At 43.9% G+C, this 25,911-nt stretch overlaps 1 protein-coding gene across 2 annotated transcripts in view; it reads right to left on the reverse strand.

Annotated features, from left to right (window-relative positions):
• Positions 1-1,023: 1,023 nt before the first annotated feature.
• si:dkey-246g23.2 (solute carrier family 66 member 2) overlaps positions 1,024-25,911 on the reverse strand; it is an 82,886-nt gene continuing 57,998 nt past the window's right edge. For both annotated transcript variants that reach the window (XM_021569669.2, XM_021569676.2), the window contains exon 5: positions 1,024-1,813. In XM_021569669.2, coding sequence (XP_021425344.1) covers positions 1,639-1,813 — 175 coding nt within the window. In that variant the 3' untranslated portion in view covers positions 1,024-1,638. The remainder of the gene's footprint in view (positions 1,814-25,911) is intronic.

Genomic DNA, 25,911 nt, shown 5'->3' on the forward strand with positions numbered 1-25,911 from the left:
CATGGGGGTGGAAACATCATGCTTTGGGGCTGTTTTTCTGCAAAGGGACCAGGACGACTGATCCGTGTAAAGGAAAGAATGAATGGGGCCATGTATCATGAGATTTTGAGTGAAAACCTCCGTCCATCAGCAAGGGCATTGAAGATGAAACGTGGCTGGGTCTTTCAGCATGACAATGATCCCAAACACACCGCCCAGGCAACGAAGGAGTGGCTTCAAAAGAAGCATTTCAAGGTCCTGGAGTGGCCTAGCCAGTCTCCAGATCTCAACCCCATAGGAAATCTTTGGAGGGAGTTGAAAGTCCGTGTTGCCCAGCAACAGCCCCAAAACATCACTGCTCTAGAGGAGATCTGCATGGAGGAATGGGCCAAAAAAACAGCAACAGTGTGTGAAAACCTTGTGAAGACTTCCAGAAAATGTTTGACCTCTGTCATTGCCAACAAAGGGTATATAACAAAGTATTGAGATAAACTTTTGTTATTGACCAAATACTTATTTTCCACCAAAATTTACAAATAAATTCATTAAAAATCCTACAATGTGATTTTCTGGATTTTTTTTTCTCATTTTGTCTGTCATAGTTGAAGTGTACCTACAGGCCTCTCTAATCTTTTTAAGTGGGAGAACTTGCACAATTGGTGGCTGACTAAATACTTTTTTGCCCCACTGTAAATAGATATGGAATCACTGGTCACTTTAATAATGTTTACATACTGTATTTTAGTCAATGCCACTTCGACATTGCTCAACATAATATTTATATATTTCTTAATTCCATTCTTTTACCTTTAGATGTGTGTATTGTTGTGAATTGTTAGATATTACTGCAATGTTGGAACACAAGCATTTCGCTACACCCGCAATAACATCTGCTAAATATGTGTATGTGACCAATAAAATTTGATTTGATGTTCTGTATTATGTCATGTTTCATGTTCTGTGAGGACCCCAGGAAGAGTAGCTGCTGCTTTAGTAACAGCTAATGGGGATTCTAATAAAATACCAAATACCAATACCTTGCCATTTTGATTTATTTAACGTTTATTTAACTAAGCAGGTCGATGAAGAACATTCTTATTTACAATGACAGCCTACTTGTAAAGCCCCACCGGCCAAACCCTCCCCTAACGATGCTGGGCCAATTGTGCTCCGCCCTATGGGACTCTCGATCACGGCCGGTTACAGCCTGGGATCGAACCCGGATCTGTAGTGACGCCTCTAGCATTGCGATGTTGTGCGCTGCGCCCCTGTGGCACTGGAGAATGCCGATGGCTAAAATCAATTCATGCTGAAACGCACACACACTGACACACATATGCATATGTCTATATTTCATCTTAAAAACACACTGAGGTACACAGTGAAGGAGGCATCAGTCAGAGTAGCCTGTCGTGTCGTTCAAGCTGCCTGTGGAACTGGTAGAGATTGACTGATGGACACACTCTGCCCTTCAGTAACTAGCAATGCAAATGACCTATGACGACACAAATGACTGGTATCAAATAGTAAAACATACACAATACCTCTGGCATTCTCCATCTAATATCTTAAAAAAAATGCATGTTAAGGCACACATGTTTAGGTATAAGTCTTTGATTAAGAGCATTTATGTATTGGAGGATGATAAGGTCATAGGGTTCATCCCAGTTTGACCCTGATGTCCTGGCCGTAAAAGAGCACCTGCAGCAGGATGGCAATGTCTATGAGGATCTGGACTGCCCCACACACCCAGAACTGGGACGGGCTGTGGTTCATCACAAAGTACGTTGTCTTGAAAATGTCTCCAGCAGTCCACAGCAGCACCATCTTCACACTGATACAAGAGAGACAATGAGAAAGAGTAAATATGTAGCAAGCTATGACAAAGAACAATAATTATCCACCATTTTATAAATGTTTAAGGTCATTTTCCCTGTAAATAGCCATGTTATTTTCTACTTGTTATTCACTGTGTATTTATTTCTTGCGTCACTATTTATATTTGTATCTTATCATTAACTCTGCATTGTAGGAAATGGACCCATAAGTAAGCATTTCACTGTTAGTCTACACCTGTTGTCTACAAAGCATGTGACAAATAAAACGTAATTTAGATTTAGATTTGATCCACATTTGGGAAAACAACATCTGTGGTCCACACGTAAAGATAGGCACATCAATAAACTGATGCCAGGACTCAACAGTATCATTGTTTCCTAAATGCAATCTGAAATCAGTACACAACAGAACGTCTGAGGAGTAAAAGAGAACAGCAGATAAACAATCAAGGAACAGAGTCAAGTGGCCAGCAAAACAATGATTGATCAGGCAGAGCGCTGCCTGGACATCAGCAGTGCAGGCTAATAACCTCAAGAGGAGCACAGCAGCTATCTCCACAGCAAAACTTATTCAAAGAACATTTTGAGTGAGAATGATTACCATTGAACTGAAGACAGACTGCTGAAAAGCAATTAAAGGCTTTATTGTAGAGTGATTCTATAGATTTGTTTACTGTGAGTTTTGCCTGAGTCCATGTTGTCATGCAGATGAGATATTTGCTCAATTATCATTGTGTGTAAAAAAAATATAAGTGCAGTATCAAAGGGTAAACCGTTTCTTATTAACTTAAAACAGCTGAGACTTGCTTTCACTGTTCTGCTGATTTGTATTGCATGTTTATCAAACTTAAGTTGAGAGTTGATTCAAAGATACTGTATTTAACATCAGAAACCTGCTTGATTCACTCTCCTTTGATCAAAATGCTGAGTGATGCTACCATTGTCTGTTGTCTGGAGGAAAAACAAATCACTGAGGTCTTATTTATATTCAATGTCAAGCATGTGTTATCACCTATTCTACAATTGAGTACATGAGTAAATGCTTAGAGGTTTGTATGGGTTGAAATAAAGGTGAGGGCATGTGTATGTGGACACATCTATAGCATATGATGTGTTTGTATACAGACCAGGAAGAATACCTTCACTGTACACGAATGTGTAGGTCAGCAAAGGTCAGTCTGCACTGTAGAGGCTGTAAGGGTGTGAGGAAAAACTCATATGTTGATGCATTAGTGGACAAAGGATGACTATACATAAACAATTCAAGTCACATACAGACAAATCTGTGAATAGGCTACAGTACAAAACAGTTATGCTGGCTATGCTCACAGATGGGGACTCTCCGAATTGCCATTCCACAGGGAAATCCAGTCTTTCTGATGGGCTAAAAGTTTTCAGAATATGTCCTCTACCGCACAAGATGAGCTCTCCTTTCCAGCAGAAACCCTCCCACTAATCCCCCCCACTTACATGTTAGATTTTTTTACATTCCCCCTCTCTTTTCTCTCCCGCCGTCATATTTGCTAATTTCTTTGCTCTAGAGACGGCAAACATCATTAACAAGGATGAATCATTAACGAGGTAATTAACAGGGGCGGGTCATCTGTACAAGAGCAGCACATCACAATGGAGACATTTATATGTCACTTGTTAAGTCCTATTCAATCAGTGTAGCTGAAGGGGAGGAGACGGGTTAAAGAACGATTTTTGACAATTGAGACATGGATTGTGTGTGTGTGCCATTCAGAGGATGAATGGGCAAGACATAAGATGTAATGCCTTTGAAAGAGATATGGTAGCAGGTGCCAGGCTCACCGGTGTGTGTGTGTCAGGAACTGCAACAGTCTCTCGTGTGTATCAAGAATGATCGACCACCCAAAGGACATCCAGCCAACTTGACAACTGTGGGAAGCATTGTAGTCAACATGGGCCAGCATCCCTGTGGAACACTCAAGACACCTTGTAGAGTCCATGCCACAACACATTGAGGCTGTTCTGAGGGCAAAAGGGTGTGCAACTCAATATTAATAAGGTGTTCATAATGTTTTGTACACTCGGTGTATGTAAATATGCTGTCCACAGACTACAGCTCAGCATTCAACCACATAGTTCCCACCAAGCTCATCACCAAGCTGGTGACCTTGAGCCTTAACACCTCCCTCTGTAAAAATATCCTGGACTTCCTGACAGGACGGCCCCAGGTGGTGAGGATAGACAACAACACCTCCGCCACGCTGACCCTCAACACAGGGGCCCATCAAGGGTGTGAGCTTAGTCATCTCCTGTACTCACTGTTCACCTACGCATGACTCCAACATCAAGTTTGCTGACGGCACAACTGTGGTAGGCCTGATCACTGATGGCGATGAGACAGCCTACAGGGAGGTCAGAGACTTAGTGTTAGTGTGGTGCCATGACAACCTCTCCCTCAACGTCAGTAAGACCAACGAGCAGAATGTGACTACAGGAGAGAGGAGAGAGCACCCCCCAATCCATAGGTTGTCTGGAGGTTAGAGCAATGGGCCAGTAACCGAAAGGTTGCTAGTTCAAATACCAGATCAGGCAAGGTGAGAAAAAATGATCTGTTGCTGTGCCCTTGAGCAAAGCACTTAACTCTAATTGCTCCAGGGGCGCTGTACAATGGCGACCCTGGCTGTGACCCCACTGTGACCCCATCTCAAAAAACATTGCCCGGGTCATACCATCACTCTCCCAGCCAAATGCAGAGAAACTCATTCACACCTTCGATTTCTCTTCGATCAACTACAGCAATGCACTGTTTGGGGGCCTCCCAGCCAATCACTACCAAAGCTCTCAATATTAGGAAAGTGTTCCTAATGTTTGGTATACTCGGTGTACAGGATCGATTTCAAAATTCTCGTGCATTTAAAGCCTTGAATGGATTGAGCCCCACCTATGTCTACAACCTCATCTCAATAGCGAGCCACCTGACACTCTCCTCTACAGCCACTGCCTCAAGTCCCCAAAACACATCTCCAAACTATGGGGGACCGAGCCTTCTGCTCCCTTGCCCCTCACCTATGGAATGCTTTCCCTAATAATCTGAGAGCCGCTCCATCAATCAAATTTCAATCAATCAATCAAATGTATTTATAAAGCCCTTTTTACATCAGCCGATGTTACAGGGTGCTATACAGAAACCCAGCCTAAATCCCCAAACAGCAAGCAACAGAAGCACGGTGGCTAGGAAACACTCTCTATAAAGGCAGGAACCTAGGAAGAAACCTAGAGAGGAACCAGGCTCTGAGGGGTGGCCTGTCCTCTTTTGGCTGTGACGGTGTGGAGATTATAACAGTACATGGCCAAGATGTTCAAACATTCATAGATGACCAGCAGGGTCATATAATAATAATAATCACAGTGGATGTAGAGGGTGCAACAGGTCAGCACCCCAGGAGTAAATGTCAGTTGGCTTTTCATAGCCGATCATTCAGAGTTAGAGACTGCAGGTGTGGTAGAGAGAGAGAGAGCTTCGAAAACAGTAGGTCTGGGACAGGTAGCACATACAGTGGACAGGTCAGGGTCCCATAGCCGCAGGCAGAACAGTTGAAACTGGAGCAGCAGCACGACCAGGTGGACTGGGGATCACTCAGAACTTTTAAAACGGGCCTGTCACGCTATCCAGATTCTCAAACCGTCATACCGTTTATGTACCATACCAGGGTATACGGTATTACTGAATGTGCACACAAGGGGCACTATTTTTGACGCACAAAACAATTAAGGCAACAGGGATCTTGATCCAGGAGGGGGTTGAATGTCTCTGCTGTAACCAAGAAGCTTGATCTTAACATCTAGACAAAAGCATAGCTGGGGCCCTGAAATGGACATAATTTATCTGACACATCTTAGATTACTTATAGTTAGAAGCAATGGCGTAGCACATACCCCCACAGCACCTGCTTCTCAAATTAAATGTATTATTATACTGTATAATTTTTTTATTTATTTTACCTTTATTTAACTAGGCAAGTCAGTTAAGAACAAATTCTTATTTTAAATGACAGCCTAGTAACAGTGGGTTAACTGCCGGTTCAGGGGCAGAATGACAGATTTGTACCTTGTCAGCTCGGGGATTTGAACTTGCAACCTTCCAGTTACTAGTCCAACGCTCTAATCACTAGGCTACCCTGCCGCCCCAAGCTAACATAGCTGCTGTCACAAACTCCAAACACTACACAGTTGTTACTGCCTAGTTGGAAAAACAATTTCTGTATTTACAGCATTCATATAAATAGACTATTATCAGGTTTTTGCTTTGGTGGACCTTTTTTAAAAGTGTACATTTGTAAATAAAACTCATGAATTAAACTATTTATATCAAATTGTTCTTCTTGTAGCCCTATTTAACATTGTTAAATAGTTAACTGTGAGATTGAACATAAGGCATCCAGATAAATGCTGATTTTTGCTCGGGTCTCGGGACTGATAGGGTTATGATGGTCCACACACCCACACAGTCGTGAAGAGAGCACAACAGCACCTCTTAGGAGGCTGAAAAGATTTGACATGATCCTCAAAATTTTCTACGGCTGCTACAGTACATCGAGAGCATCTTGACTGACTGCATCACTGCTTGGTATGGCAAATGCAGCGCACTCAACCGCAAAGCGCTACAGAGGGTGGTGTGGACAGCCCAGTACTTCACTGGGTCCAAGCTCCCTGCCATCCAGGACCTCTACATCAGGCGGTGTCCGAAGAAGGCCCGAAAATTGCCAGACTCCAGCCACCCAAGCCAAAGACTGTTTACTCCGCCACCATCCGGCAAATGGTACCGGAGCATCAGCTCTCGGACTACACAGGCTCAGAGACATATTCTACCCCCAAGCCATAAGACTGCTAAATAGTTATCAATGGTTACCTGGACTATCTGCTCTGACCCCATCTTTCACCAACTCTATGCACACTCAGAAGATACACACATACAGTGGGGCAAAAAAGTATTTAGTCAGCCACCAATTGTGCAAGTTCTCCCACTTAAAAAGATGAGAGGCCTGTAATTTTCATCATAGGTACACTTCAACTATGACAGACAAAATTAGAAAAAAAATTCAGAAAATCACATTGTATGATTTTTAATGAATTTATTTGCATATTATGGTGGAAAATAAGTATTTGGTCAATAACAAAAGTTTATCTCAATACTTTGTTATATACCCTTTGTTGGCAATGACAGAGGTCAAACGTTTTCTGGAAGTCTTCACAAGGTTTTCACACACTGTTGCTGGTATTTTGGCCCATTCCTCCATGCAGATCTCCTCTAGAGCAGTGATGTTTTGGGGCTGTTGCTGGGCAACACGGACTTTCAACTCCCTCCAAAGATTTTCTATGGGGTTGAGATCTGGAGACTGGCTAGGCCACTCCAGGACCTTGAAATGCTTCTTACGAAGCCACTCCATTGTTGCCCGGGCGGTGTGTTTGGGATCATTGTCATGCTGAAAGACCCAGCCACGTTTCATCTTCAATGCCCTTGCTGATGGAAGGAGATTTTCACTCAAAATCTCACGATACATGGCCCCATCCATTCTTTCCTTTACACGGATCAGTCGTCCTGGTGCCTTTGCAGAAAAACAGCCCCAAAGCATGATGTTTCCACCCCCATGCTTCACAGTAGATATGGTGTTCTTTGGATGCAACTCAGCATTCTTTGTCCTCCAAACACGACAAGTTGAGTTTTTACCAAAAAGTTATATTTTGGTTCATTTGACCATATGACATTCTCCCAATCTTCTTCTGGATCATCCAAATGCTCTCTAGCAAACTTCAGATGGGCCTGGGCATGTACTGGCTTAAGCAGGGAACACGTCTGGCACTTCAGGATTTGAGTCCCTGGTGGCGTAGTGTGTTACTGATGGTAGGCTTTGTTACTTTGGTCCCAGCTCTCTGCAGGTCATCACTAGGTCCCCCATGTGGTTCTGGGATTTTTGCTCACAGTTCTTGTGATCATTTTGACCCCATGGGGTGAGATCTTGCGTGGAGCCCCAGATCGAGGGAGATTATCAGTGGTCTTGTATGTCTTCCATTTCCTAATAATTGCTCCCACAGTTGATTTCTTCAAACCAAGCTGCTTACCTATTGTAGATTCAGTCTTCCCAGCCTGGTGCAGGTCTACAATTTTGTTTCTGGTGTCCTTTGACAACTCTTTGGTCTTGGCCATAGTGGAGTTTGGAGTGTGACTGTTTGAGGTTGTGGAAAGGTGTCTTTTATACTGATAACAAGTTCAAACAGGTGCCATTAATACAGGTAACGAGTGGAGGACAGAGGAGCCTCTTAAAGAAGAAGTTACAGGTCTGTGAAAGCCAGAAATCTTGCTTGTTTGTAGGTGACCAAAATTTGCAAATAAATTCATAAAAAATCCTACAATGTGATTTTCTGGATCTTTTTTCCTCATTTTGTCTGTCATAGTTGAAGTGTACAGAGGCCCATTATCATCAACCGTCACTCCTGTGTTCCAATGGCACATTATGTTAGCTAATAGTTGAGTGTCTGGAGCATTTGTGGGTTCAATTAAAGGCTCAAAATGGCCAGAAACAAAGACTTTCTTCTGAAACTCGTCAGTCTATTCTTGTTCTGAGAAATGAAGGCTATTCCATGCAAGAAATTGCCAAGAAACTGAAGATCTGGTACAACGCTGTGCACTACTCCCTCCACAGAACAGCGCAAACTGTCTCTAATCAGAATAGAAAGAGGAGTGGGAGGCCCCGGTGCACAACTGAGCAAGAGTACAAGTACATTAGAGTGTCTAGTTTGAGAAACAGGCGCCGCACAAGTCCTCAACTGGCAGCTTCATTAAATAGTACCCGCAAAACATCATTCTCAACGTCAACAGTTAAATTGTGACTCCGGGATCCTGGCCTTCTAGGCAGAGTTCCTCTGTCCAGTGTCTGTGTTCTTTTGCCCATCTTAATCTTTTATTTTTATTGGCCAGTCTGAGATATGGCTTTTTTTTTGCAACTCTGTCTAGAAGGCCAGCATCCCGGAGTCACTTCTTCACTGTTGACGTTGAGACTGGGGTTTTGCGGGTTCTATTTAATGAAGCTGCCAGTTGAGTACGCCAGTTGAAGTGTCTATACACTACATACGCACACATAAATACACACGTATCATATGCTGCTGCTACTCCGTTCTTTATTTTTCTTGTATTATTATCTATCTTGATGCCTTGTCAATTTACCCTGCCATGTACATACAGTGCCTTCAGAAAGTATTCACACCTTTAGGCTTTTTCCACATTTTGTTGTGTTACAGCCTGAATTTAAAATAGATTACATTTCGATTTTGTGTCACTGATCTACACACAATAGCCCATAATGCCAAAGTGGAATTAAGTTGTTATAAATGTTTACAAATTAACTCAATGAAAAGCTGAAATGTATTGAGTCAATAAGTGTTCAATCCTTTTGTTATGGCAAGCATAAATTCGTTTAGAAGTAAAAATGTGCTTAAGAAGTCACATAAGTTGCATGGACTACCTGTATGCAATAAGTGTTTAAAATTATTTTTAAATGACTACCCCGTCTCTGTACTCCACACATACAAACAGTTCCCAAAGTCGAGCAACAAATTTTAAGCACAGGTTCAACCACAAAGACCATGTAGGTTTTCCTGTGGTTTGCAAATTACACCTATTGGTATAGTGGTAAGAAAAGTTTACATTAAATATCCCATTGAGTATGGTGCAGTTACTAATTTTACACTTTGGATGGTGTATTAATACACCCAGTGTTATGGGTATGTCATGCCCTGATCTGTTTCCCCTGTCTTTGTGCTTGTCTTCACCCCCCTCCAGGTGTCGCCCATCTTCCCCATTATCCCGTGTATTTATACCTGTATTTTCTGTTTGTTGCCAGTTTGTTTTGTTCGTAGAACCTACCAGTGTTTTGTTTCCCTGCTCCTGCCTGTTCCCTTGCTCCTGTTTTCTAGTTCCCCGGGTTCTGACCGTTCTGCCTGCCCTGACCCTGCCTGTCGTCCTGTACCTTTGCCCCACTACTCTGGATCACCGACCTCTGCCTGACCTGACCCTGCCTGCTGTTCCGGTGCCTTACACCCTCTCTGGATTACCAACCTCTGCCTGACCTGACCTGTCATTTGCCTGCCCCTGTTACATAATAAACTTTTGTTTCTTCAACACTGTCTGCACCTGGGCCATACCTTAAAACATGATAGGGTAGGCTTGCATGTTATGGGTATGCTTAGGGCGTTTTTTTAGGGGATACAACTAAACGGAATAGAGCTAAGCACAGGCAAAATTCTAGAGGAAAACCTGGTTGTCTGCTTTCCAGCAGACACTGGGAGCTGGGAGCTCCCCCTGTTTTGCACTCAGAACAGCATCAATTCTTCGGGGCATTGACTCTACAAGGTGTCGAAAGCGTTCCAAAGGGAAGCTGGCCCATGTTTACCGCAATGCATCCCACAGTTGAATCAAGTTGGCTGGATGTCCCTTGAGTGGTGGACCTTTCTTGATACACATGGGAAACTGTTGAGCGTTACAGTTCTTGACAAAACCAGTGCGTCTGACACCTACTACCATACCCCGATCAAAGGCACTTAAATATGTTGTCTTGACTATTCACACTCTGAATGGCACACATACACAATCCATATCTCCACGTCTCAATTGTCTCAAGGCTTAAAAATCCTCCTGTGACCTGTCTCCTCCCATTCATCTACACTGATTGAAGTGGATTTGACAGCAATAAGGGATCATAGCTTTCACCTGGATTCACCTGGTCAGTCTATGTCAAGGAAAGAGCAGGTGTCCTTAATGTTTTGTACACTCAGTTTTATTTTCCATTAATCATTTTAATCCCAATTTGTAATACAACAAAATGTGGGCAAAGTCAAGGGGTGTGAATATTTTCTGAAGGCACTGTATCTACCTCAAATACCTGCACATTGATCTGGTACTGGTACTCCCTGTATATAGCTACGTTTTTGTGTATTTTAATCCTTAAGATAATGTTATAAAAAAAAGGTGAAACTCTGCATCGTTAGGCAGGGCGAGTAAGTGAGCATTTCACGGTTAAGTCTACACCCATTGTATTCGGTGCATGTGACAAATAAAATTGACACACAAATGTCACATACAGTACATACATACATACTGTACATACAGTTGAAGTCGAAAGTATACATACACTTAGGTTGGAGTCATTAAAACTTGTTTTCAACCACTTTACACATTTCTTGTTAACAAACTATAGTTTTGGCAAGTCGTTTAGGACATCTACTTTGTGCATGACACAAGAAATGTTTCCAACAATTGTTTACAGACAGATTATTTCACTTATAATTAACTATATCAGAATTCCAGTGGGTCAGAAGTTTATATACACTAAGTTGCCTGTGCCAATAAACAGCTTGGAAAATTCCAGAAAATTATGTCTTTAGAAGCTTCTGATAGGCTAATTGACATCATTTGTGTCAATTGGAGGTGTACCTGTGGATGTATTTCAAGGCCAACCTTCAAACTCAGTGCCTCTTTGCTTGACATCATGGGAAAATCAAAATAAATCAGCCAAGACCTCAGAAAAAAAAATGGTGGACCTCCAAAAGTCTGGTTCATCCTTGGGAGCAATTTCCAAACGTCTGAAGGTAAAACGTTCATCTGTACAAACAATAGTAAGCAAGTATAAACACCATGGTACCACGCAGCCGTCATACTGCTCAGGAAGGAGACGCATTCGGTCTCCTAGAGATGAACATACTTTGGTGTGAAAAGTGCAAATCAGAACAACAGCAAAGGACATTGTGAAGATGCTGGAGGAAACATGTACAAATGTATCTATATCCACAGTAAAACGAGTCCTATATCGACATAACCTGAAAGGCCGCTCAGCAAGGAAGAAGCCACTGCTCCAAAACCGCCATAAAAAAGTCAGACTACGGTTTGCAACTGCACATGGGGACAAAGATCGTACTCTTTGGAGAAATGTCCTCTGGTCTGATAAAACAAAAATAGAAATGTTTGGCCATACTCACCATCGTTATGTTTGGAGGAAAAAGGGGGAGGCTTGCAAGCCGAAGAACACAATCCCAACTGTGAAGCACGGGGGTGGCAGCATCATGTTTTGCTGCAGGAGGGACTGGTGCACTTCACAAAATAGATGGCATCATGAGGGATGAAAATTATGTGGATATATTGAAGCAACATCTCAAGACATCAGTCAGGAAGTTAAAGCTTGGTCGCAAATGGGTCTTCCAAATGGACAATGAACCCAAGCATACTTCCAAAGTTGTGGCAAGATGGCTTAAAGATGGCTTACAGACAACAAAGTCAAGGTATTGGAGTGGCCACAACAAAGCCCTGACCTCAATCCTATAAAACATTTGTGGGCATTACTGAAAAAGCGTGTTCGAGCAAGAAGGCCTACAAACCTGACTCAGTTACACCAGCTCTGTCAGGAGGAATGAGCCAAAATTCACCCAACTTATTGTGGGAAGCTTGTGGAAGGCTACCCAAGTTAAACAATTTGAAGGCAACGATACCAAATATTAATTGAGTATATGTAAACATCTGACCCACTAGGAATGTGATGAAAGAAATAAAAGCTGAAACAAATAATTCTCTCTACTATTATTCTGACATTTCACATTCTTAAAATAAAGTGGTGATCCTAACTGACCTAAGACAGAGAATTTTTACTAGGATTAAATGTCAGGAATTGTGAAAAACTGAGTTTAAATGTATTTGGCTAAGGTGTATGTAAACGTCCGACTTCAACTGTACACACTTAAACAGTCATGTCACTTGTCCTGTGGATCAACAGGAGATGAAAGTAATACTGAGTAAACAATTGATCGGGGCCTTGGGGGCCTTTGTAGGTAGGAGAAGTGATTATGGTATTGATTAGAAATACTGAAAGCGCTTTCTCTACCCACTCACTAGTCCTGACAAGTCCCCTATTGATCCCATCTAACCTGACACCTTCATCTGACCTACGTAGCAGAGCATGGGAGGGAGAACAGAGAGAGAGGGAGAGTGAGAGTCAAGGAAAGAACAGAAAATATGTGTGAGAGCGAGAACGTGTGTGTGTGAGAGACGGAGAAAGAGATTAGACACCTAATCTTCATCTCCAAAATATATATTCATCTCACGCAAACACACACTTCACAAACACAGTGTCAGCAAATCTCTCTATACACCACTTCACTAGATGCAGAGAGAGCAGGGGGATATAGTGGTGCAGATGCCAAGGATAGATGACCGAGAGACAAATGGAGGGAGGGTGTGAGTGAGGTGATAGAGGGTAGCCTGATTGGTACCTGGCTCTGGCTGTAATTGTACTCTGTGTTGAGCCAGAGCTGTCAGCCCTCCTATTAGCTTCTCTTTTGGATGCCTGGGATAGATGGAGCATCTGAAAGGTTGCAGAGGCGCTAAGAGTGCAGATAGCGACATTTACAGTAAACTCCTCCTGAACTTCCTCAGAGCCATCAGAGGAGTTAGACCACCTGACCAGCAATCCCCTCGGCTCCCTGCATCAGGGCTCATCTGTTCCGTCCTTCTTTCTGAGCCTCAGAGCTAATTACTGTACTGACGGGGGAGGAGTGGGGGAGAAGAGAGGAGTGCCGGAGCTGAGGAAATAAGTGAGGGGGAGAGGTGGAGGAGAGGAGAGTGGAAGAAAGGGAAGGAAGGACAGGAGAGAAGAGGAAAGAGGGAGGATATGAGGGAGGGGAGGGAAAGGAGGAGTCTGGGTGGGACTTTATTAAAGCAGCTCTGTTCAAACCACTGCGGTCACATTGAGACACGTCCCTCATTCCCCTGTTCTCCCTCGCTCTCCCCTTCGCTGAGGAGGCGACTGACACACAGCAGTCTAATGTGGGCACAGATGTACAGGGCTGCTCCAGGGAAGTCAACCCACTGAGAGGACTCAGTGTAGGACACTCTTAACATTCTCACTGGCCTCTCATAGGGCAGAGGTTATTGGCATAGTAGACAGTGGTTCACAATATCATGTGTCCAGCCCTATTGTAATCTGTTTTGAAGTAGACAGCAAACAGTAGGCTGCTGCTTTAATGCCCTGTCTGTAGTGTTACCATTGAGAATTCAGACACGTTTACCAAATGAAATTCAATTACGAACAAAACCGCTGTTCCTGTGGACACAAAGACTGCCCTGAGAAAGACTAGAATGTAACTGTTAATGGGGTCATATTAATGCTAGCCAGCTAACGTACTACAGTACTGTTTCTCAGAGTCAGAAATGGCTCAGCACCAGAGTCTGGTGTGATTACCCAGAGAAAGGCCTTCAGTTGAAACAGTATTACATCGCTACTTGGTGGAGTGATTAACCGTGGGACCGCAGACATCCACACCATTTTCCCAGTGGGGTGATAGAGGAGCAGAAATCAAAAGGCACAGCAGGGGGAAAAGATTCTGCTCTTAACCCAAAGGATGAAATATGCATGTGTATCGATTGTCAGGAAGCAAACACTGGAAGGTCCGCAAACTGCCAGAGAAAGATGGATCTGCTTTCCCAAACGAAGGAGGGGGGAGAGTTTGCCCTCAGATATTTCACATTCTTTACAAGAAAGTAAATAAGTCCACATTCAGGTGAGACAGACAAAAAGGGGCCCTTGACTGTGCAAATTTCCATCCATAAAAATAGTGTACAAATATTGTTGCCAGATCCTCAAAGCCCAGATTTACATAAACCTGCAGTCATTTTTCTGCCCAGAAGTAGGAGAAACACTTGCATATGCATGCAGAGTGACACTTTCTAATTCCCAGCTTTAATGTATTAGTCAAACTTCTGTTATCAACGGCCCCCGTGAGAAGCATGGTCAAGATGAAGGGAAGAGGAGTACGAGGAGGAATACTGATACAGGAGAGGTACAGATTACAGGTAAAACGAGCAGAATAAAAAGTGTTGTTTCACATTAAACCTAAAACCAGGAAAATATTTAAGTCAATAATTAAATTTGCAGTGCAAAAAGCTAACAGCAGGGTATTTAAAAAAAAAATCTATATAAATTTATTATTTTATATAAGCAAAGACAAACTACTACAAAACTGAAATCCAGGACCTAAAGAAGAAAACTCTGACTAAAACTATACACGTCATCAGATTATAATTTTATGATTCTAATCAATTTCATACAGTTGTAAGGTTTCAGAGTGGAATTATTTTATCATTATCTTTCACATATACATTATTTTATCATCATCATCTCCCGCGCCCAGCATTTCTCGTTCATCAAGTCTGTGCTGGGAAGACTGTTGGAGCATGATCTATATGTCAAACATGAGAAACTTTTGTTTTTCCAGCGGACTGTGTCCTTTTTGGGTTACCTCATATCCACGAAGGGAGTGGCCCATCTATTCAGCGATTCCTGGGGTTCGCCAACTATTTCCGGAGATTCATCTGGGGCTTCAGCACGGTGGTTGCGCCTCTTACCTCCCTGCTGTGAGGAGGTCCCCAGCGGCTTCGTTGGATGGTGGAGAGGGTGTTTGAGACAATGAAGGCACGCTTCACCACGGCTCCCGTGCTGGCACATCCCAACACCTCATTCCGGAGTTATAGATGGGCCATGATCTGACTGCGCTGACAGGTTGTCATCACGGCAGGTTAACTCCAGCTGTACCTCCTCCCGCAGTCCGCTGCGGAACACGGTGATCAGAGCCGACTCGTTCCATCCGGTGGAGGCTGCGATAGTCCGGAACTCCAGGGCAAACTCTGAGGCGGTGCTAGATCCCTGGTGTAGTCGGAGTAGACACTCACCCTCCTCCACAGGATGATAAAACACAGAGAGGAAGAGGAGAGTGAAGCGTTCGTAGGACTCGACCTCGGAGATGACGATGGCAACAAGGCACCAGCAAGGCACCTGCAAGATCCCAGACATTTCTGGGGGTATGGCCCTAGCTCTCACCCTCCGATCCAACAGGTCCCAGATGTGCTCAATGGGATTGAGATCCGGGCTCTTCGCTGGCCATGGCAGAACACTGACATACCGGTCTTGCAGGAAATCACACACAGAACGAGCAGTATGGCTAGTGGCATTGTCATGCTGGAGGGTCATGTCAGGATGAGCCTGCAGGAAGGGTACCACATGAGGGAGGAGAACGTCTTCCCTGTAACACACAGCGTTGAGATTGCCTGCATTGACAACAAGCTCAGTCCTATGATGCCGTGACACAACGCCCCAGACCATGATGGACCCTCCACCTCCAAATCGATCCCGCTCCAGAGCACAGGCTTTGGTGTAACACTCATTCGACGATAGACGCGAATCTGACTATCACCCCCGGTGAGACAAAACCACGACTCGTCAGTGAAGAACACTTTTTGCCAGTCCTGTCTAGTCCAGCGATGGTGGGTTTGTGCCCATAGGCGACATTGTTGCCAGTGATGTCTGGTGAGGACCTGCATTACAACAGGCCTACAAGCCCTCAGTCCAGCCTCTTTTAGCCTATTGCGGACAGTGTGAGCACTGATAAAGGGATTGTGCGTTCCTGGTGTAACTCAGGCAGTTGCAGTGGAGTAGGCTGAGAGCTTCAAGTTCCTTGGTGTCCACTTCACCAACAAACTAACATGGTCCAAGCACACCAAGACAGTCGTGAAGCGGGCACAACAAAACCTATTTCCCCTCAGGAAACTGAAAAGATTTGGCATGGGTCCTCAGATCCTCAAAAGTTTCTACAGCTGGAACATCGAGAGCATCCGGACCGGTTGCATCACTGCCTGGTATGGCAACTGCTCGGCATCCGACCGCAAGGCACTACAGAGGGTAGTGCGAACGGCCCAGTACATCACTGGGGCCAAGCTTCCTGCCATCCAGGACCTCTATACCAGGCGGTGTTAGAGGAAGGCCATAACAATTGCCAAAGACTCCAGCCACCCTAGTCATAGACGGTTCTCTCTGCTACAGCACGGCAAGCGGTACCGGAGCACCAAGTCTAGGTCCAAGAGGCTTCAAAACAGCTTCTATCCCCAAGCCATAAGACTCCTGAACATCTAGTCAAATGGCTACCCAGACTATTTGCATTGCGCCCCCACCCTCTCCACACCCCTGCCACCCTCTGTTGTCATCTATGCATAGTCACTTTAATAACTCTACCTACATGTACATACTATCTCAACTAACCGGTGCCCCCGCACATTGAGTCTGTACCGGCACCCCTCTGTATATATTGTTATTTTTTACTGCTGCTCTTTAATTACTTGTTACTTGTATCTCTTATTCTTATCTGTATTTTTTTTAAACTGCACTGTTGGTTAGGGGCTCGTAAGTAAGTATTTCACTGTAAGGCCTAGCAACTGTCACCATGGACGATGACTGTACTACATGCCTCTACTTCCTGGTAGCCGTCACCATGGTGGCCATGAATGGCATGAGGACCGAGGAGATGGAGAGTTACTCACTATGGTCATGGCTAATGGCTGTATTCGCCATATGACCAATGAATTAAGTGCCATTAAGTGCCACATTTTAATGTTATTTAATGTTTAATGTTATTTAACAAAGATAATAATTACACCTGTTGTATTCGGCGCATGTGACTAATAAAATTGGATTTTGATTTGATATAACTGCCAAAATAAAGCAAACACCAACAAAGTGTCTTAATACGGCGCTGGGCCACCACGAGCCGCCAGAACAGTTTCAATGTGCCTTGGTATAGATTCTACAAGTGTCTGGAACTCTATTGGAGGGATGCAATACTATTCTTCCATGAGAAATTCCATCAGGTGTTTTGTTGATTGTGGTGCAAAATGCTGTCTCGGACGCCGCTCCAGAATCTCCCATAAGTGTTCAATTGAGTTGAGATCTGGTGACTGACCCACACACACGAAACCCCCTATGCTCCTTTGAAATAAGATCCATTTAAGATATACAATATACTGTACCACACCCCCATTCCATGAATTAAACTTCGACCAACCAGCACCATCACCCACTTATCCCAAGGCAGCTCAACTTACCCTGACACCAATTTTTTTGGGGGGACAAGCCATGCTTTAAAACATGTTTACATGAATTCTGATTATTTCCAGGAATAAACAAATTGCTGAAATATGTGTTGATATCTTTGTTATAAAGAATACTATTTCCCTTGATGTAATGATGCTAAATGTATAAAATGGCTCAACATACCCAACTCTAATCTATATCTTTGTAGTGAGTGATTTTCAAGCCAGTAACACAATGACATAAAACTGAGGGACATACATGACACAAGTAACAAAAAAGAAAGTATTTTAATAGCCTTTTTTTTATTGATCTATGCATTATATTTAATACTTTTGTTCACTTTCTAGCATTCAAAATAACAGATCTCTAATTTGCTTACCTTAAGTACTTTAAAGATTGCATAAACAAAGTTTTGCAAATAAAAGACTTGCATTGTTTTATCATTGATAAACGGATCAATATGAACTAAAACATGTATGATGTGTGACTATGTCATTTTAAAGTGTTTTTCATGGTTGCAAAGTCCAGGGCCGCAAATACCACTGTAATTCAAGAAAAACCCACCAAGCACATGTTTTTAAGTGCATGGACAAACTGTTACAAACTGTCACAACATACAGGTGGAGGATAGTAGCTATTTAGATACTTCCAATTTATTAAAGACAGTGCCACACACACACACACACACACACACAGTGAGCTGCAGTCAGCCAGGGAAACTGCTAAACTGACGAGCTCTCCCCTGTCATTTCATTGCCCCGCTCCTCTCTCTCTTCTTTCCCCCTTCCTCCTCTCCTGTGCTGGCCTGGAGGGGATATTAATAATTCGGCTGATTTCCCTGTAAAGGCAGGGCCTCTAATTCAATCATGTGGCCGGGTTTGATCAATGACTCTTCAGCAGCTACAGCACCAGCCTATCAGCCTCCATCCCCTGGTTAAGACATGTGGGCTCTTTCAACTCCCTCAAAACTCCCATCACCATGATAAAATGTACCACCACACACTGCAAACAGTTCTCCAACAGGTGCAAATACACTCATTCACCTAGAACTGAAAACAGATATAAACTCACCAAGGCAAGGCAGACATTTGAAATGTCACACTCCAGTGAGAGCAAGATAACAAAGAAAGGAAGCAAGAGAGAAAGAGAGAATTTGACCCCACACACAAACAAACGATATCCTCTTCCGGTATTCACTCAATTTGAGGTAGTCACTCTGGGCTAGGGCTTATCCCAGAAATTGCCTGAGAGTAGGTGAGAGTTTCATGACGTGTGTGTGCATCCTCTTTCAAGTCATCCAGAGGAGAGGACTGGGAGCCCTTACTTGGACAAATTATTGTTATTTTATTGTTACCATTTCCTTTTTTTTTTCTCTTTCTTACTTTTTAACTGTGCGTTGTTGGGTGGGGGCTCGTAAGTAAGCATTTCACAGTAAAGTCTACGCCTGTTGTATTCGGTGCATGCGACAAATACAATTCGATTTGATTCACAGGTCACAGCTGGAAGTAGTCAGAGGACGTCATATCTTTATTCCATATCCCCAGAGCATTCCGTATGGAGAAGATGTGAAATGTACCAACCTTATGTCCTCAACTTTATAGCACCCTATAGATCACCAAATACTAAGACGCACATTAGCACCAGAGAGTGGTGTTCACAACTGTATGTGCGCTGGGCGATCTGCCCCTTCATGTTGCATTTTTATTTTACCTTTATTTAACTAGGCAAGTCAGTTAAGAACAAATTATTGTCTTCAACGACGGCCTAGGAACAGTGGGATTGATCAAAGGAAAGAAGTTATTCACATACTGCAGGACTCCATGACAGGCTCAGTATGATTGGAGAGGAGAAGGAATTAGAATATGACACACACAAACATAAAACACACACACACACACACACTACATGGCTCTATGCTAAAAAAAACAAGGCGTGAATCTGTGGAGGTAGCTAGTCTCGTGAGGTAGATTCCCCAAGTCCCCTATGGTGAGTAATTTCCACACAGCCATGCAGCACTTGGCTATTTTTATATTGTAAATCAGGAAAATGTTATTTTTCTCCCTGGGCCTCCCATGTGTAATCAGCTGCGGTATGGGCTGGGCGTCTCTAGCAATGGCCCATGGAGAAGCAGCCTCACCAGGTGGCCCCATGGGAGGGAGGTGTCTACATGTCCCTGCTTATTTAAGAGACAGATTAAAGCTTTCTCAGCTCAGCTGCACAGCAGGGACCAGCCACTAACTACCTATTTGACTTAAAGAGAAGGACCAGCACTGTGCTATGTGATCAGCACTGTGACCAGCACTGTGCTATGCATTCAGTACTGCAAGGTAGGCTCTTGTTATGGAAACCAAAACGTCAATACCTTGCTCTCACTGCTTCTCGCTCACCCCCCCACCCCATGTCTCTTCATCCTCCTCTCCATGTCTCTACTATAGTGACACTGCAGCACTATTTACAGCACTATATTGCATGATATAAAGCAATAGCATGTAATCTTTTAGAGACTCCCAGTATGATGTCACCATCTAAAAGCTGTAATAGGTCAAAAGGGACACTGTCATCACAACGTAAATAACTTCACAGGAGGCATCTGGGAATCATCACCATCAACCCACCAGCAGCAGCCCCAGCTCACCATCAACCCACCAGAAGCAGCCCCAGCTCACCATCAACCCACCAGAAGCAGCCCCAGCTCACCATCAACCCACCAGAAACAGCCCCAGCTCACCATCAACCCACCAGAAGCAGCCCCAGCTCACCATCAACCCACCAGAAACAGCCCCAGCTCACCATCAACAAACCAGCAGCAGCCCCAGCTCACCATCAACCCACCAGAAGCAGCCCCAGCTCACCATCAACCCACCAGAAACAGCCCCAGCTCACCATCAACCCACCAGAAGCAGCCCCAGCTCACCATCAACCCACCAGAAGCAGCCCCAGCTCACCATCAACCCACCAGAAACAGCCCCAGCTCACCATCAACAAACCAGCAGCAGCCCCAGCTCACCATCAACCCACCAGAAGCAGCCCCAGCTCACCATCAACCCACCAGAAACAGCCCCAGCTCACCATCAACCCACCAGAAGCAGCCCCAGCTCACCATCAACCCACCAGCAGCAGCCCCAGCAGCCCCAGTGAAGGTGTAGGCTATATGTCATGGATTTATTAGACTTTTTAAAATGGCTTGTAGGCTATGTGTTTATGTTAATTAACGGTCAATTACCATGAAACCGACAGATATTTGCTTGACAATCACCGCCACAGCCCTATGTGGGAGTGCCCTGCAGTTAAACAATTTTGGGAAAAAGTTGTTAAAAAATATTTCAAAGAGCATGAATGTAAATATTCAGTGTCCCCAACCATTATGTTACTTAATGATGATTGAATCTCTCAATCAAATAAGAGAAGCTTACTTCCAGCAGGTAGCACTGCTGCTAAATAAATCAGCTCTAGGAAGAGTCTCAGTGTTCCAAACGTCTTCCATTTAAGAATGATGGAGGCCACTGCGTCCTTGGGACCTTCAATGATGCATACGTTTTTTGGTACCCTTCCCCAGATCTGTGCCTCGACACAATCCTGTCTCGGAGCTCTACGGACAATTCCTCTGACATCGTGGCTTGGTTTTTGCTCTGGCTTGGTTTTTGCTCTGACATGCACTGTCAACTGTGGGACCTTATATATTGGGCTCCCGAGTGGCGCAGCTGTCTAAGGCACTGCATCTCGGTGCTTGAGGAGTCACTACCAGACAACCTGGTTAGAATCCAGGCTGTATCATAACCGGCTGTTATTGGGAGTCCCATAGGGCGGCGCACAATTAGTCCAGCATCGTCCGGGTTTGGCCGGTGTAGGCCGTCATTGTAAATAATAATTTGTTCTTAACTGACTTGCCTAGTTAGATAAAGGTTTAAAAAAGGTGGACAGGTGGACTCCAATCAAATTGAAAAAACATCTTAATGGAAACATGGTGCAACCTGAGCTCAATTTCAAGTCTCATAGCAAAGGGTCTGAATACTTGTGTAAATAAGGTATCTGTTTTTTTTGTTTTTAATACATTTGCAAACATATTCACATTTTTTTTTCTCGCTTTGTCATTATGGGGTATTGTGTGTAGATCGCTGAGGAAATTGTTTTATTTAATCGATTTTAGAATAAGGCTGTAACATAAAATGTGGAAAAAGTCACGGGGTCTGAATAGTTTCCCAAGGCACTGTACAAAGCAATTATATTTAATTAAAATGTTGTTACTTTGAGTCACAGGGGACCGGGTTGGTACAGGGGTGGGTTCTCTGGTCGTTGTGGGGGGATGGCGGGGGGATTGGGGGGAATGTAAGGAGAGACTCAGGGGATGGACACGTGATGAGCAACCTAGTTTTCTGGGTGTGACGGGAGCGGGCAGGAGGCATGCTTTCTTCAGGTAGAGGGGTAGGGAAGATGAAGATGTGGGAAACATGGTTTCTGGGTTGGGAGGGAGGGAGGGAGGATGCTGTAGGTCTACAGAAGACACACTGGGCTGGATGCTGCAGTAGGTCTACATATATATATTACTCATTTAGCTATTCTTCAGAGTGACTTACTGGAGCAACTAGGGTTAAGGGCCTTGCTCAAGGGCACATTAGCAGATTTTTAACCTAGTAGATTCAAACCAGAGACCTTTCGGTCACTGGCCCAACACTCTTAACCGCTAGGATATCTTCACAAAGAATGAAGACATCTCACCAGGAGTATCACCCGTTCCACACCATATGCATGTATGGTACATCCCTAGTTTCATACACAGAGTCCTGTATCTCTATAGAAGAACTCTGGGGCCTGTGGGGATTGGTGAGGAATATTTATCCCCTGGGGAGTTCCTCAATGACGCGATCATAATTAGTATTAGGCTGAATATAATTCCTAGGATAATTGATGTTATAGCCTCTACCTCTCTATTAAAAGGCCTTTTATATTATTATGAACACATAGCTTATTGGCTCTGACTTGACCTTGGGTCTGAGTTGGACTACAGTACTGTAGTCTAGGCTTGGGTGGTACCGAGATTTTCATACTGCCAACCCAGGATTTTCATATTACTGTCATGGGCTAAAAACACAAAAAAAGCCCTTTGGGCGTCTATTACCAAAATTATAAAAATATTTAGGACAAGTAATAGTGAATTCTCATGAATGCTTTTAGCTAAATGTTAACGAACACAAATTAAAAAACGAATTGCAAATATAGGCAAATCCAGCTCATGAAGTTATACAATTATAGTCAAAAATCCCAGATTACCGATATTTAACATTTTAGTGACCTTTTAAGCATTCTAGTATAGCTAAATAGTTAACACACACACGGACGCAGTGGTCTAAGGCATTGTATCTCAGTGCAAGAGGCGTCACTACAGTCCCTGGTTCGAATCCAGGCTGTATCACATCTGGCAGTCATTGGGAGTCCCATAGGGCTGCGCACAATTGGTCCAGCGTCGTCCAGGCTGCCATTGTAAATAAGAATTTCTTCTTAACTGACTTGCCTAGTTAAATAAAGGTTAAACACACACACACATGCACGCACACACACTGACCAAAAAAGTATTTTGTTGGCATTTACGTATGTCCCCATTACCAGTAAAGCATAATCAAACCTATTTCTTTCACTAACTTGCAGTGCTGTTTCATTGTTCATTTGTTCAGTCATTTCAATCTCAAGCAGGATTTCTATGGAACGCCGTTTGGGTCTTTGCGTGACAAAAAACACTATTCGAAGTGTCAAATAACACTATTTGATGGGTGAAATAACCTTGTTGACCAATCAGGACCTGAATATGACTGCACGTCACATAATAATTTAACGCGTTCATGAATTTTTTACGGAGTTATTACACCTTGATTACACTATCACTCGTATTTCACGTCACAACAATTCATCGATACGTATGCTATGATGCTGGAAAAGCTGTTTCGCGCACCTACAGTGCTGGTCATTAAAAGAAATTGCTAGCTCATGGATTCAAACAATGTGTCACGCCCTGACCATAGAAAGCTGTATATTCTCTATGTTGGTTGGGTGTGATAGTGACTAGGGTGGGTCATCTAGGTGTTTTTGTATTTCTATGGTGGCCTGATATGGTTCCCAATCAGAGGCAACTGTTTATCGTTGTCTCTGATTGGGGATCATATTTAGGTAGCCATTTCCCCATTGGTATTCGTGGGATCTTGTCGACATTTAGTTGCCTGAGTGCACACCAGTAGCTTCACGTTTCGTTTGCGCCTCCGTCTACTCATAACGACGATCGTGACAGAAGATCGCACCTAAAACGGACCAAGCAGCGTGGCGAGGAGGAATGGACATGGGAGGAAATCCTGGATGGAGAAGGACTCTGGACGCAGACCGGAGAGTATCGCCGTCCAAGGGAGCAGTTGGAGGCAGCGAGAGCGGAATGGCGACGATACGAGGAGTTAGTACAATGACGGAAGCGTGTGACCGGTCAGGCACCGTGTTATGCGGTGATGCACACGGTGTCTCCAGTGAGCATTCACAGCCCGGTGCGCTCTATTCCAGCTTCCCGCAGTTGCCATGCTAGAGTGGGCATTAAGCCAGGACGGATTGTGCCGGCTCAGTGCTCCTGGTCTCCAGTACGTCTCCTCGGTCCAGGATATCCTGCGGTCGGCAGGCCGGAGCCTCCAGCGATGGTCTGCGGTCCAGAGCCTTCAGCAGGGGTTCTCTGTCCAGAGCCTCCCGCGACGATCTACAGTCCGGTTCCTCCGGCGACGATCCACGGTCCGGTGCCTCCAGCGATGACCCACAGTCCATTGGTATTTGTGGGATCTTGTCTACATTTAGTTGCCTGAGTGCACACCAGTAGCTTCACGTTTCGTTTGTGCTTTATTTTTTTATTTTTGTGAGTTTCAGTTTATTAAAATATGTGGAACTCTACTCACGCTGAGCCTTGGTCTACTCATTACGACGATCGTGACACAATGTTCTTCCCCAAAAACATAGAAATATGACACATGTTTCAGTAGCTATAGTTAGCTAGCTAACTGTATAGATAGGTATCATCTAAAATAACCCACATTTATAAGACAGTTCATATTTGATTGAAGGTGGTCGGACCAATCTACAGTTGAAGTCGGAAGTTTACATACACCTTAGCCAAATACATTTAAACTCAGTTTTTCAAAATTCCTGACATTTAATCCTAGTAAAAAGTCCCTGTTTTAGGTCAGTTAGGATCACCACTTTATTTTAAGAATGTGAAATGTCAGAATAATAGTAGACATTGATTTATTTCAGCTTTAATTGATTTAATCACATTCCCAGTGGGTCAGAGGTTTACATACACTCAATTAGTATTTGGTAGCATTTCCTTTAAATTGTTGAACTTAGGTCAAACATTTTGGGTAGCCTTCCACAAGCTTCCCACAATAAATTGGGTGAATTTTGGCCCATTCCTCCTGTCAGAGCTGATGTAACTGAGTCAGGTTTGTAGGCCTCCTTGCTCGCACACGCCTTTTCAGTTCTGCCCACAAATGTTCTATAGGATTGAGGTCAGGGCTTTGTGATGGCCACTCCAATACCTTGACTTTGTTGTCCTTAAGCCATTTTGCTTTACTTTGGAAGTATGCTTGGGTTCATTGTTCATTTGGAAGACCCATTTGCGACCAAGCTTTAACTTTCTGACTGATGTCTTGAGATGTTGCTTCAATATATCCACATAATTTTCCTTCCTTCATGATGCCATCTATTTTGTGAAGTGCACCAGTCCCTCCTACAGCAAAGCACCCCCACAACATGATACTGCCACCCCCGTGCTTCACGATTGTTCTTTGGTTTGCAAGCCTCCCCCTTTTTCCTCCAAACATAACGATGGTCATTATGGCCCAACAGTTCTATTTTTTTGTTTCATCAGACCAGAGGACTTTTCTCCAAAAAGTACTATGTCCCCAACTCCAAAAAGTTCTGGGACACTGTGAAGTCCATGGAGAACAAGAGCACCTCCTCCCAGCTGCCCACTGCACTGAGACTAGGTAACATGGTCACCACCGATAAATCCATGATTATCGAAAACTTCAACAAGCATTTCTCAACGGCTGGCCATGCCTTCCGCCTGGCTACTCCAACCTCGGACAACAGCTCCCCCCCCCCCGCAGCTACTCGCCCAAGCCTCTCCAGGTTCTCCTTTA

The sequence above is a fragment of the Oncorhynchus mykiss genome, chromosome 2, assembly GCF_013265735.2.
Source record: "Oncorhynchus mykiss isolate Arlee chromosome 2, USDA_OmykA_1.1, whole genome shotgun sequence".
Lineage (NCBI taxonomy): Eukaryota > Metazoa > Chordata > Actinopteri > Salmoniformes > Salmonidae > Oncorhynchus > Oncorhynchus mykiss.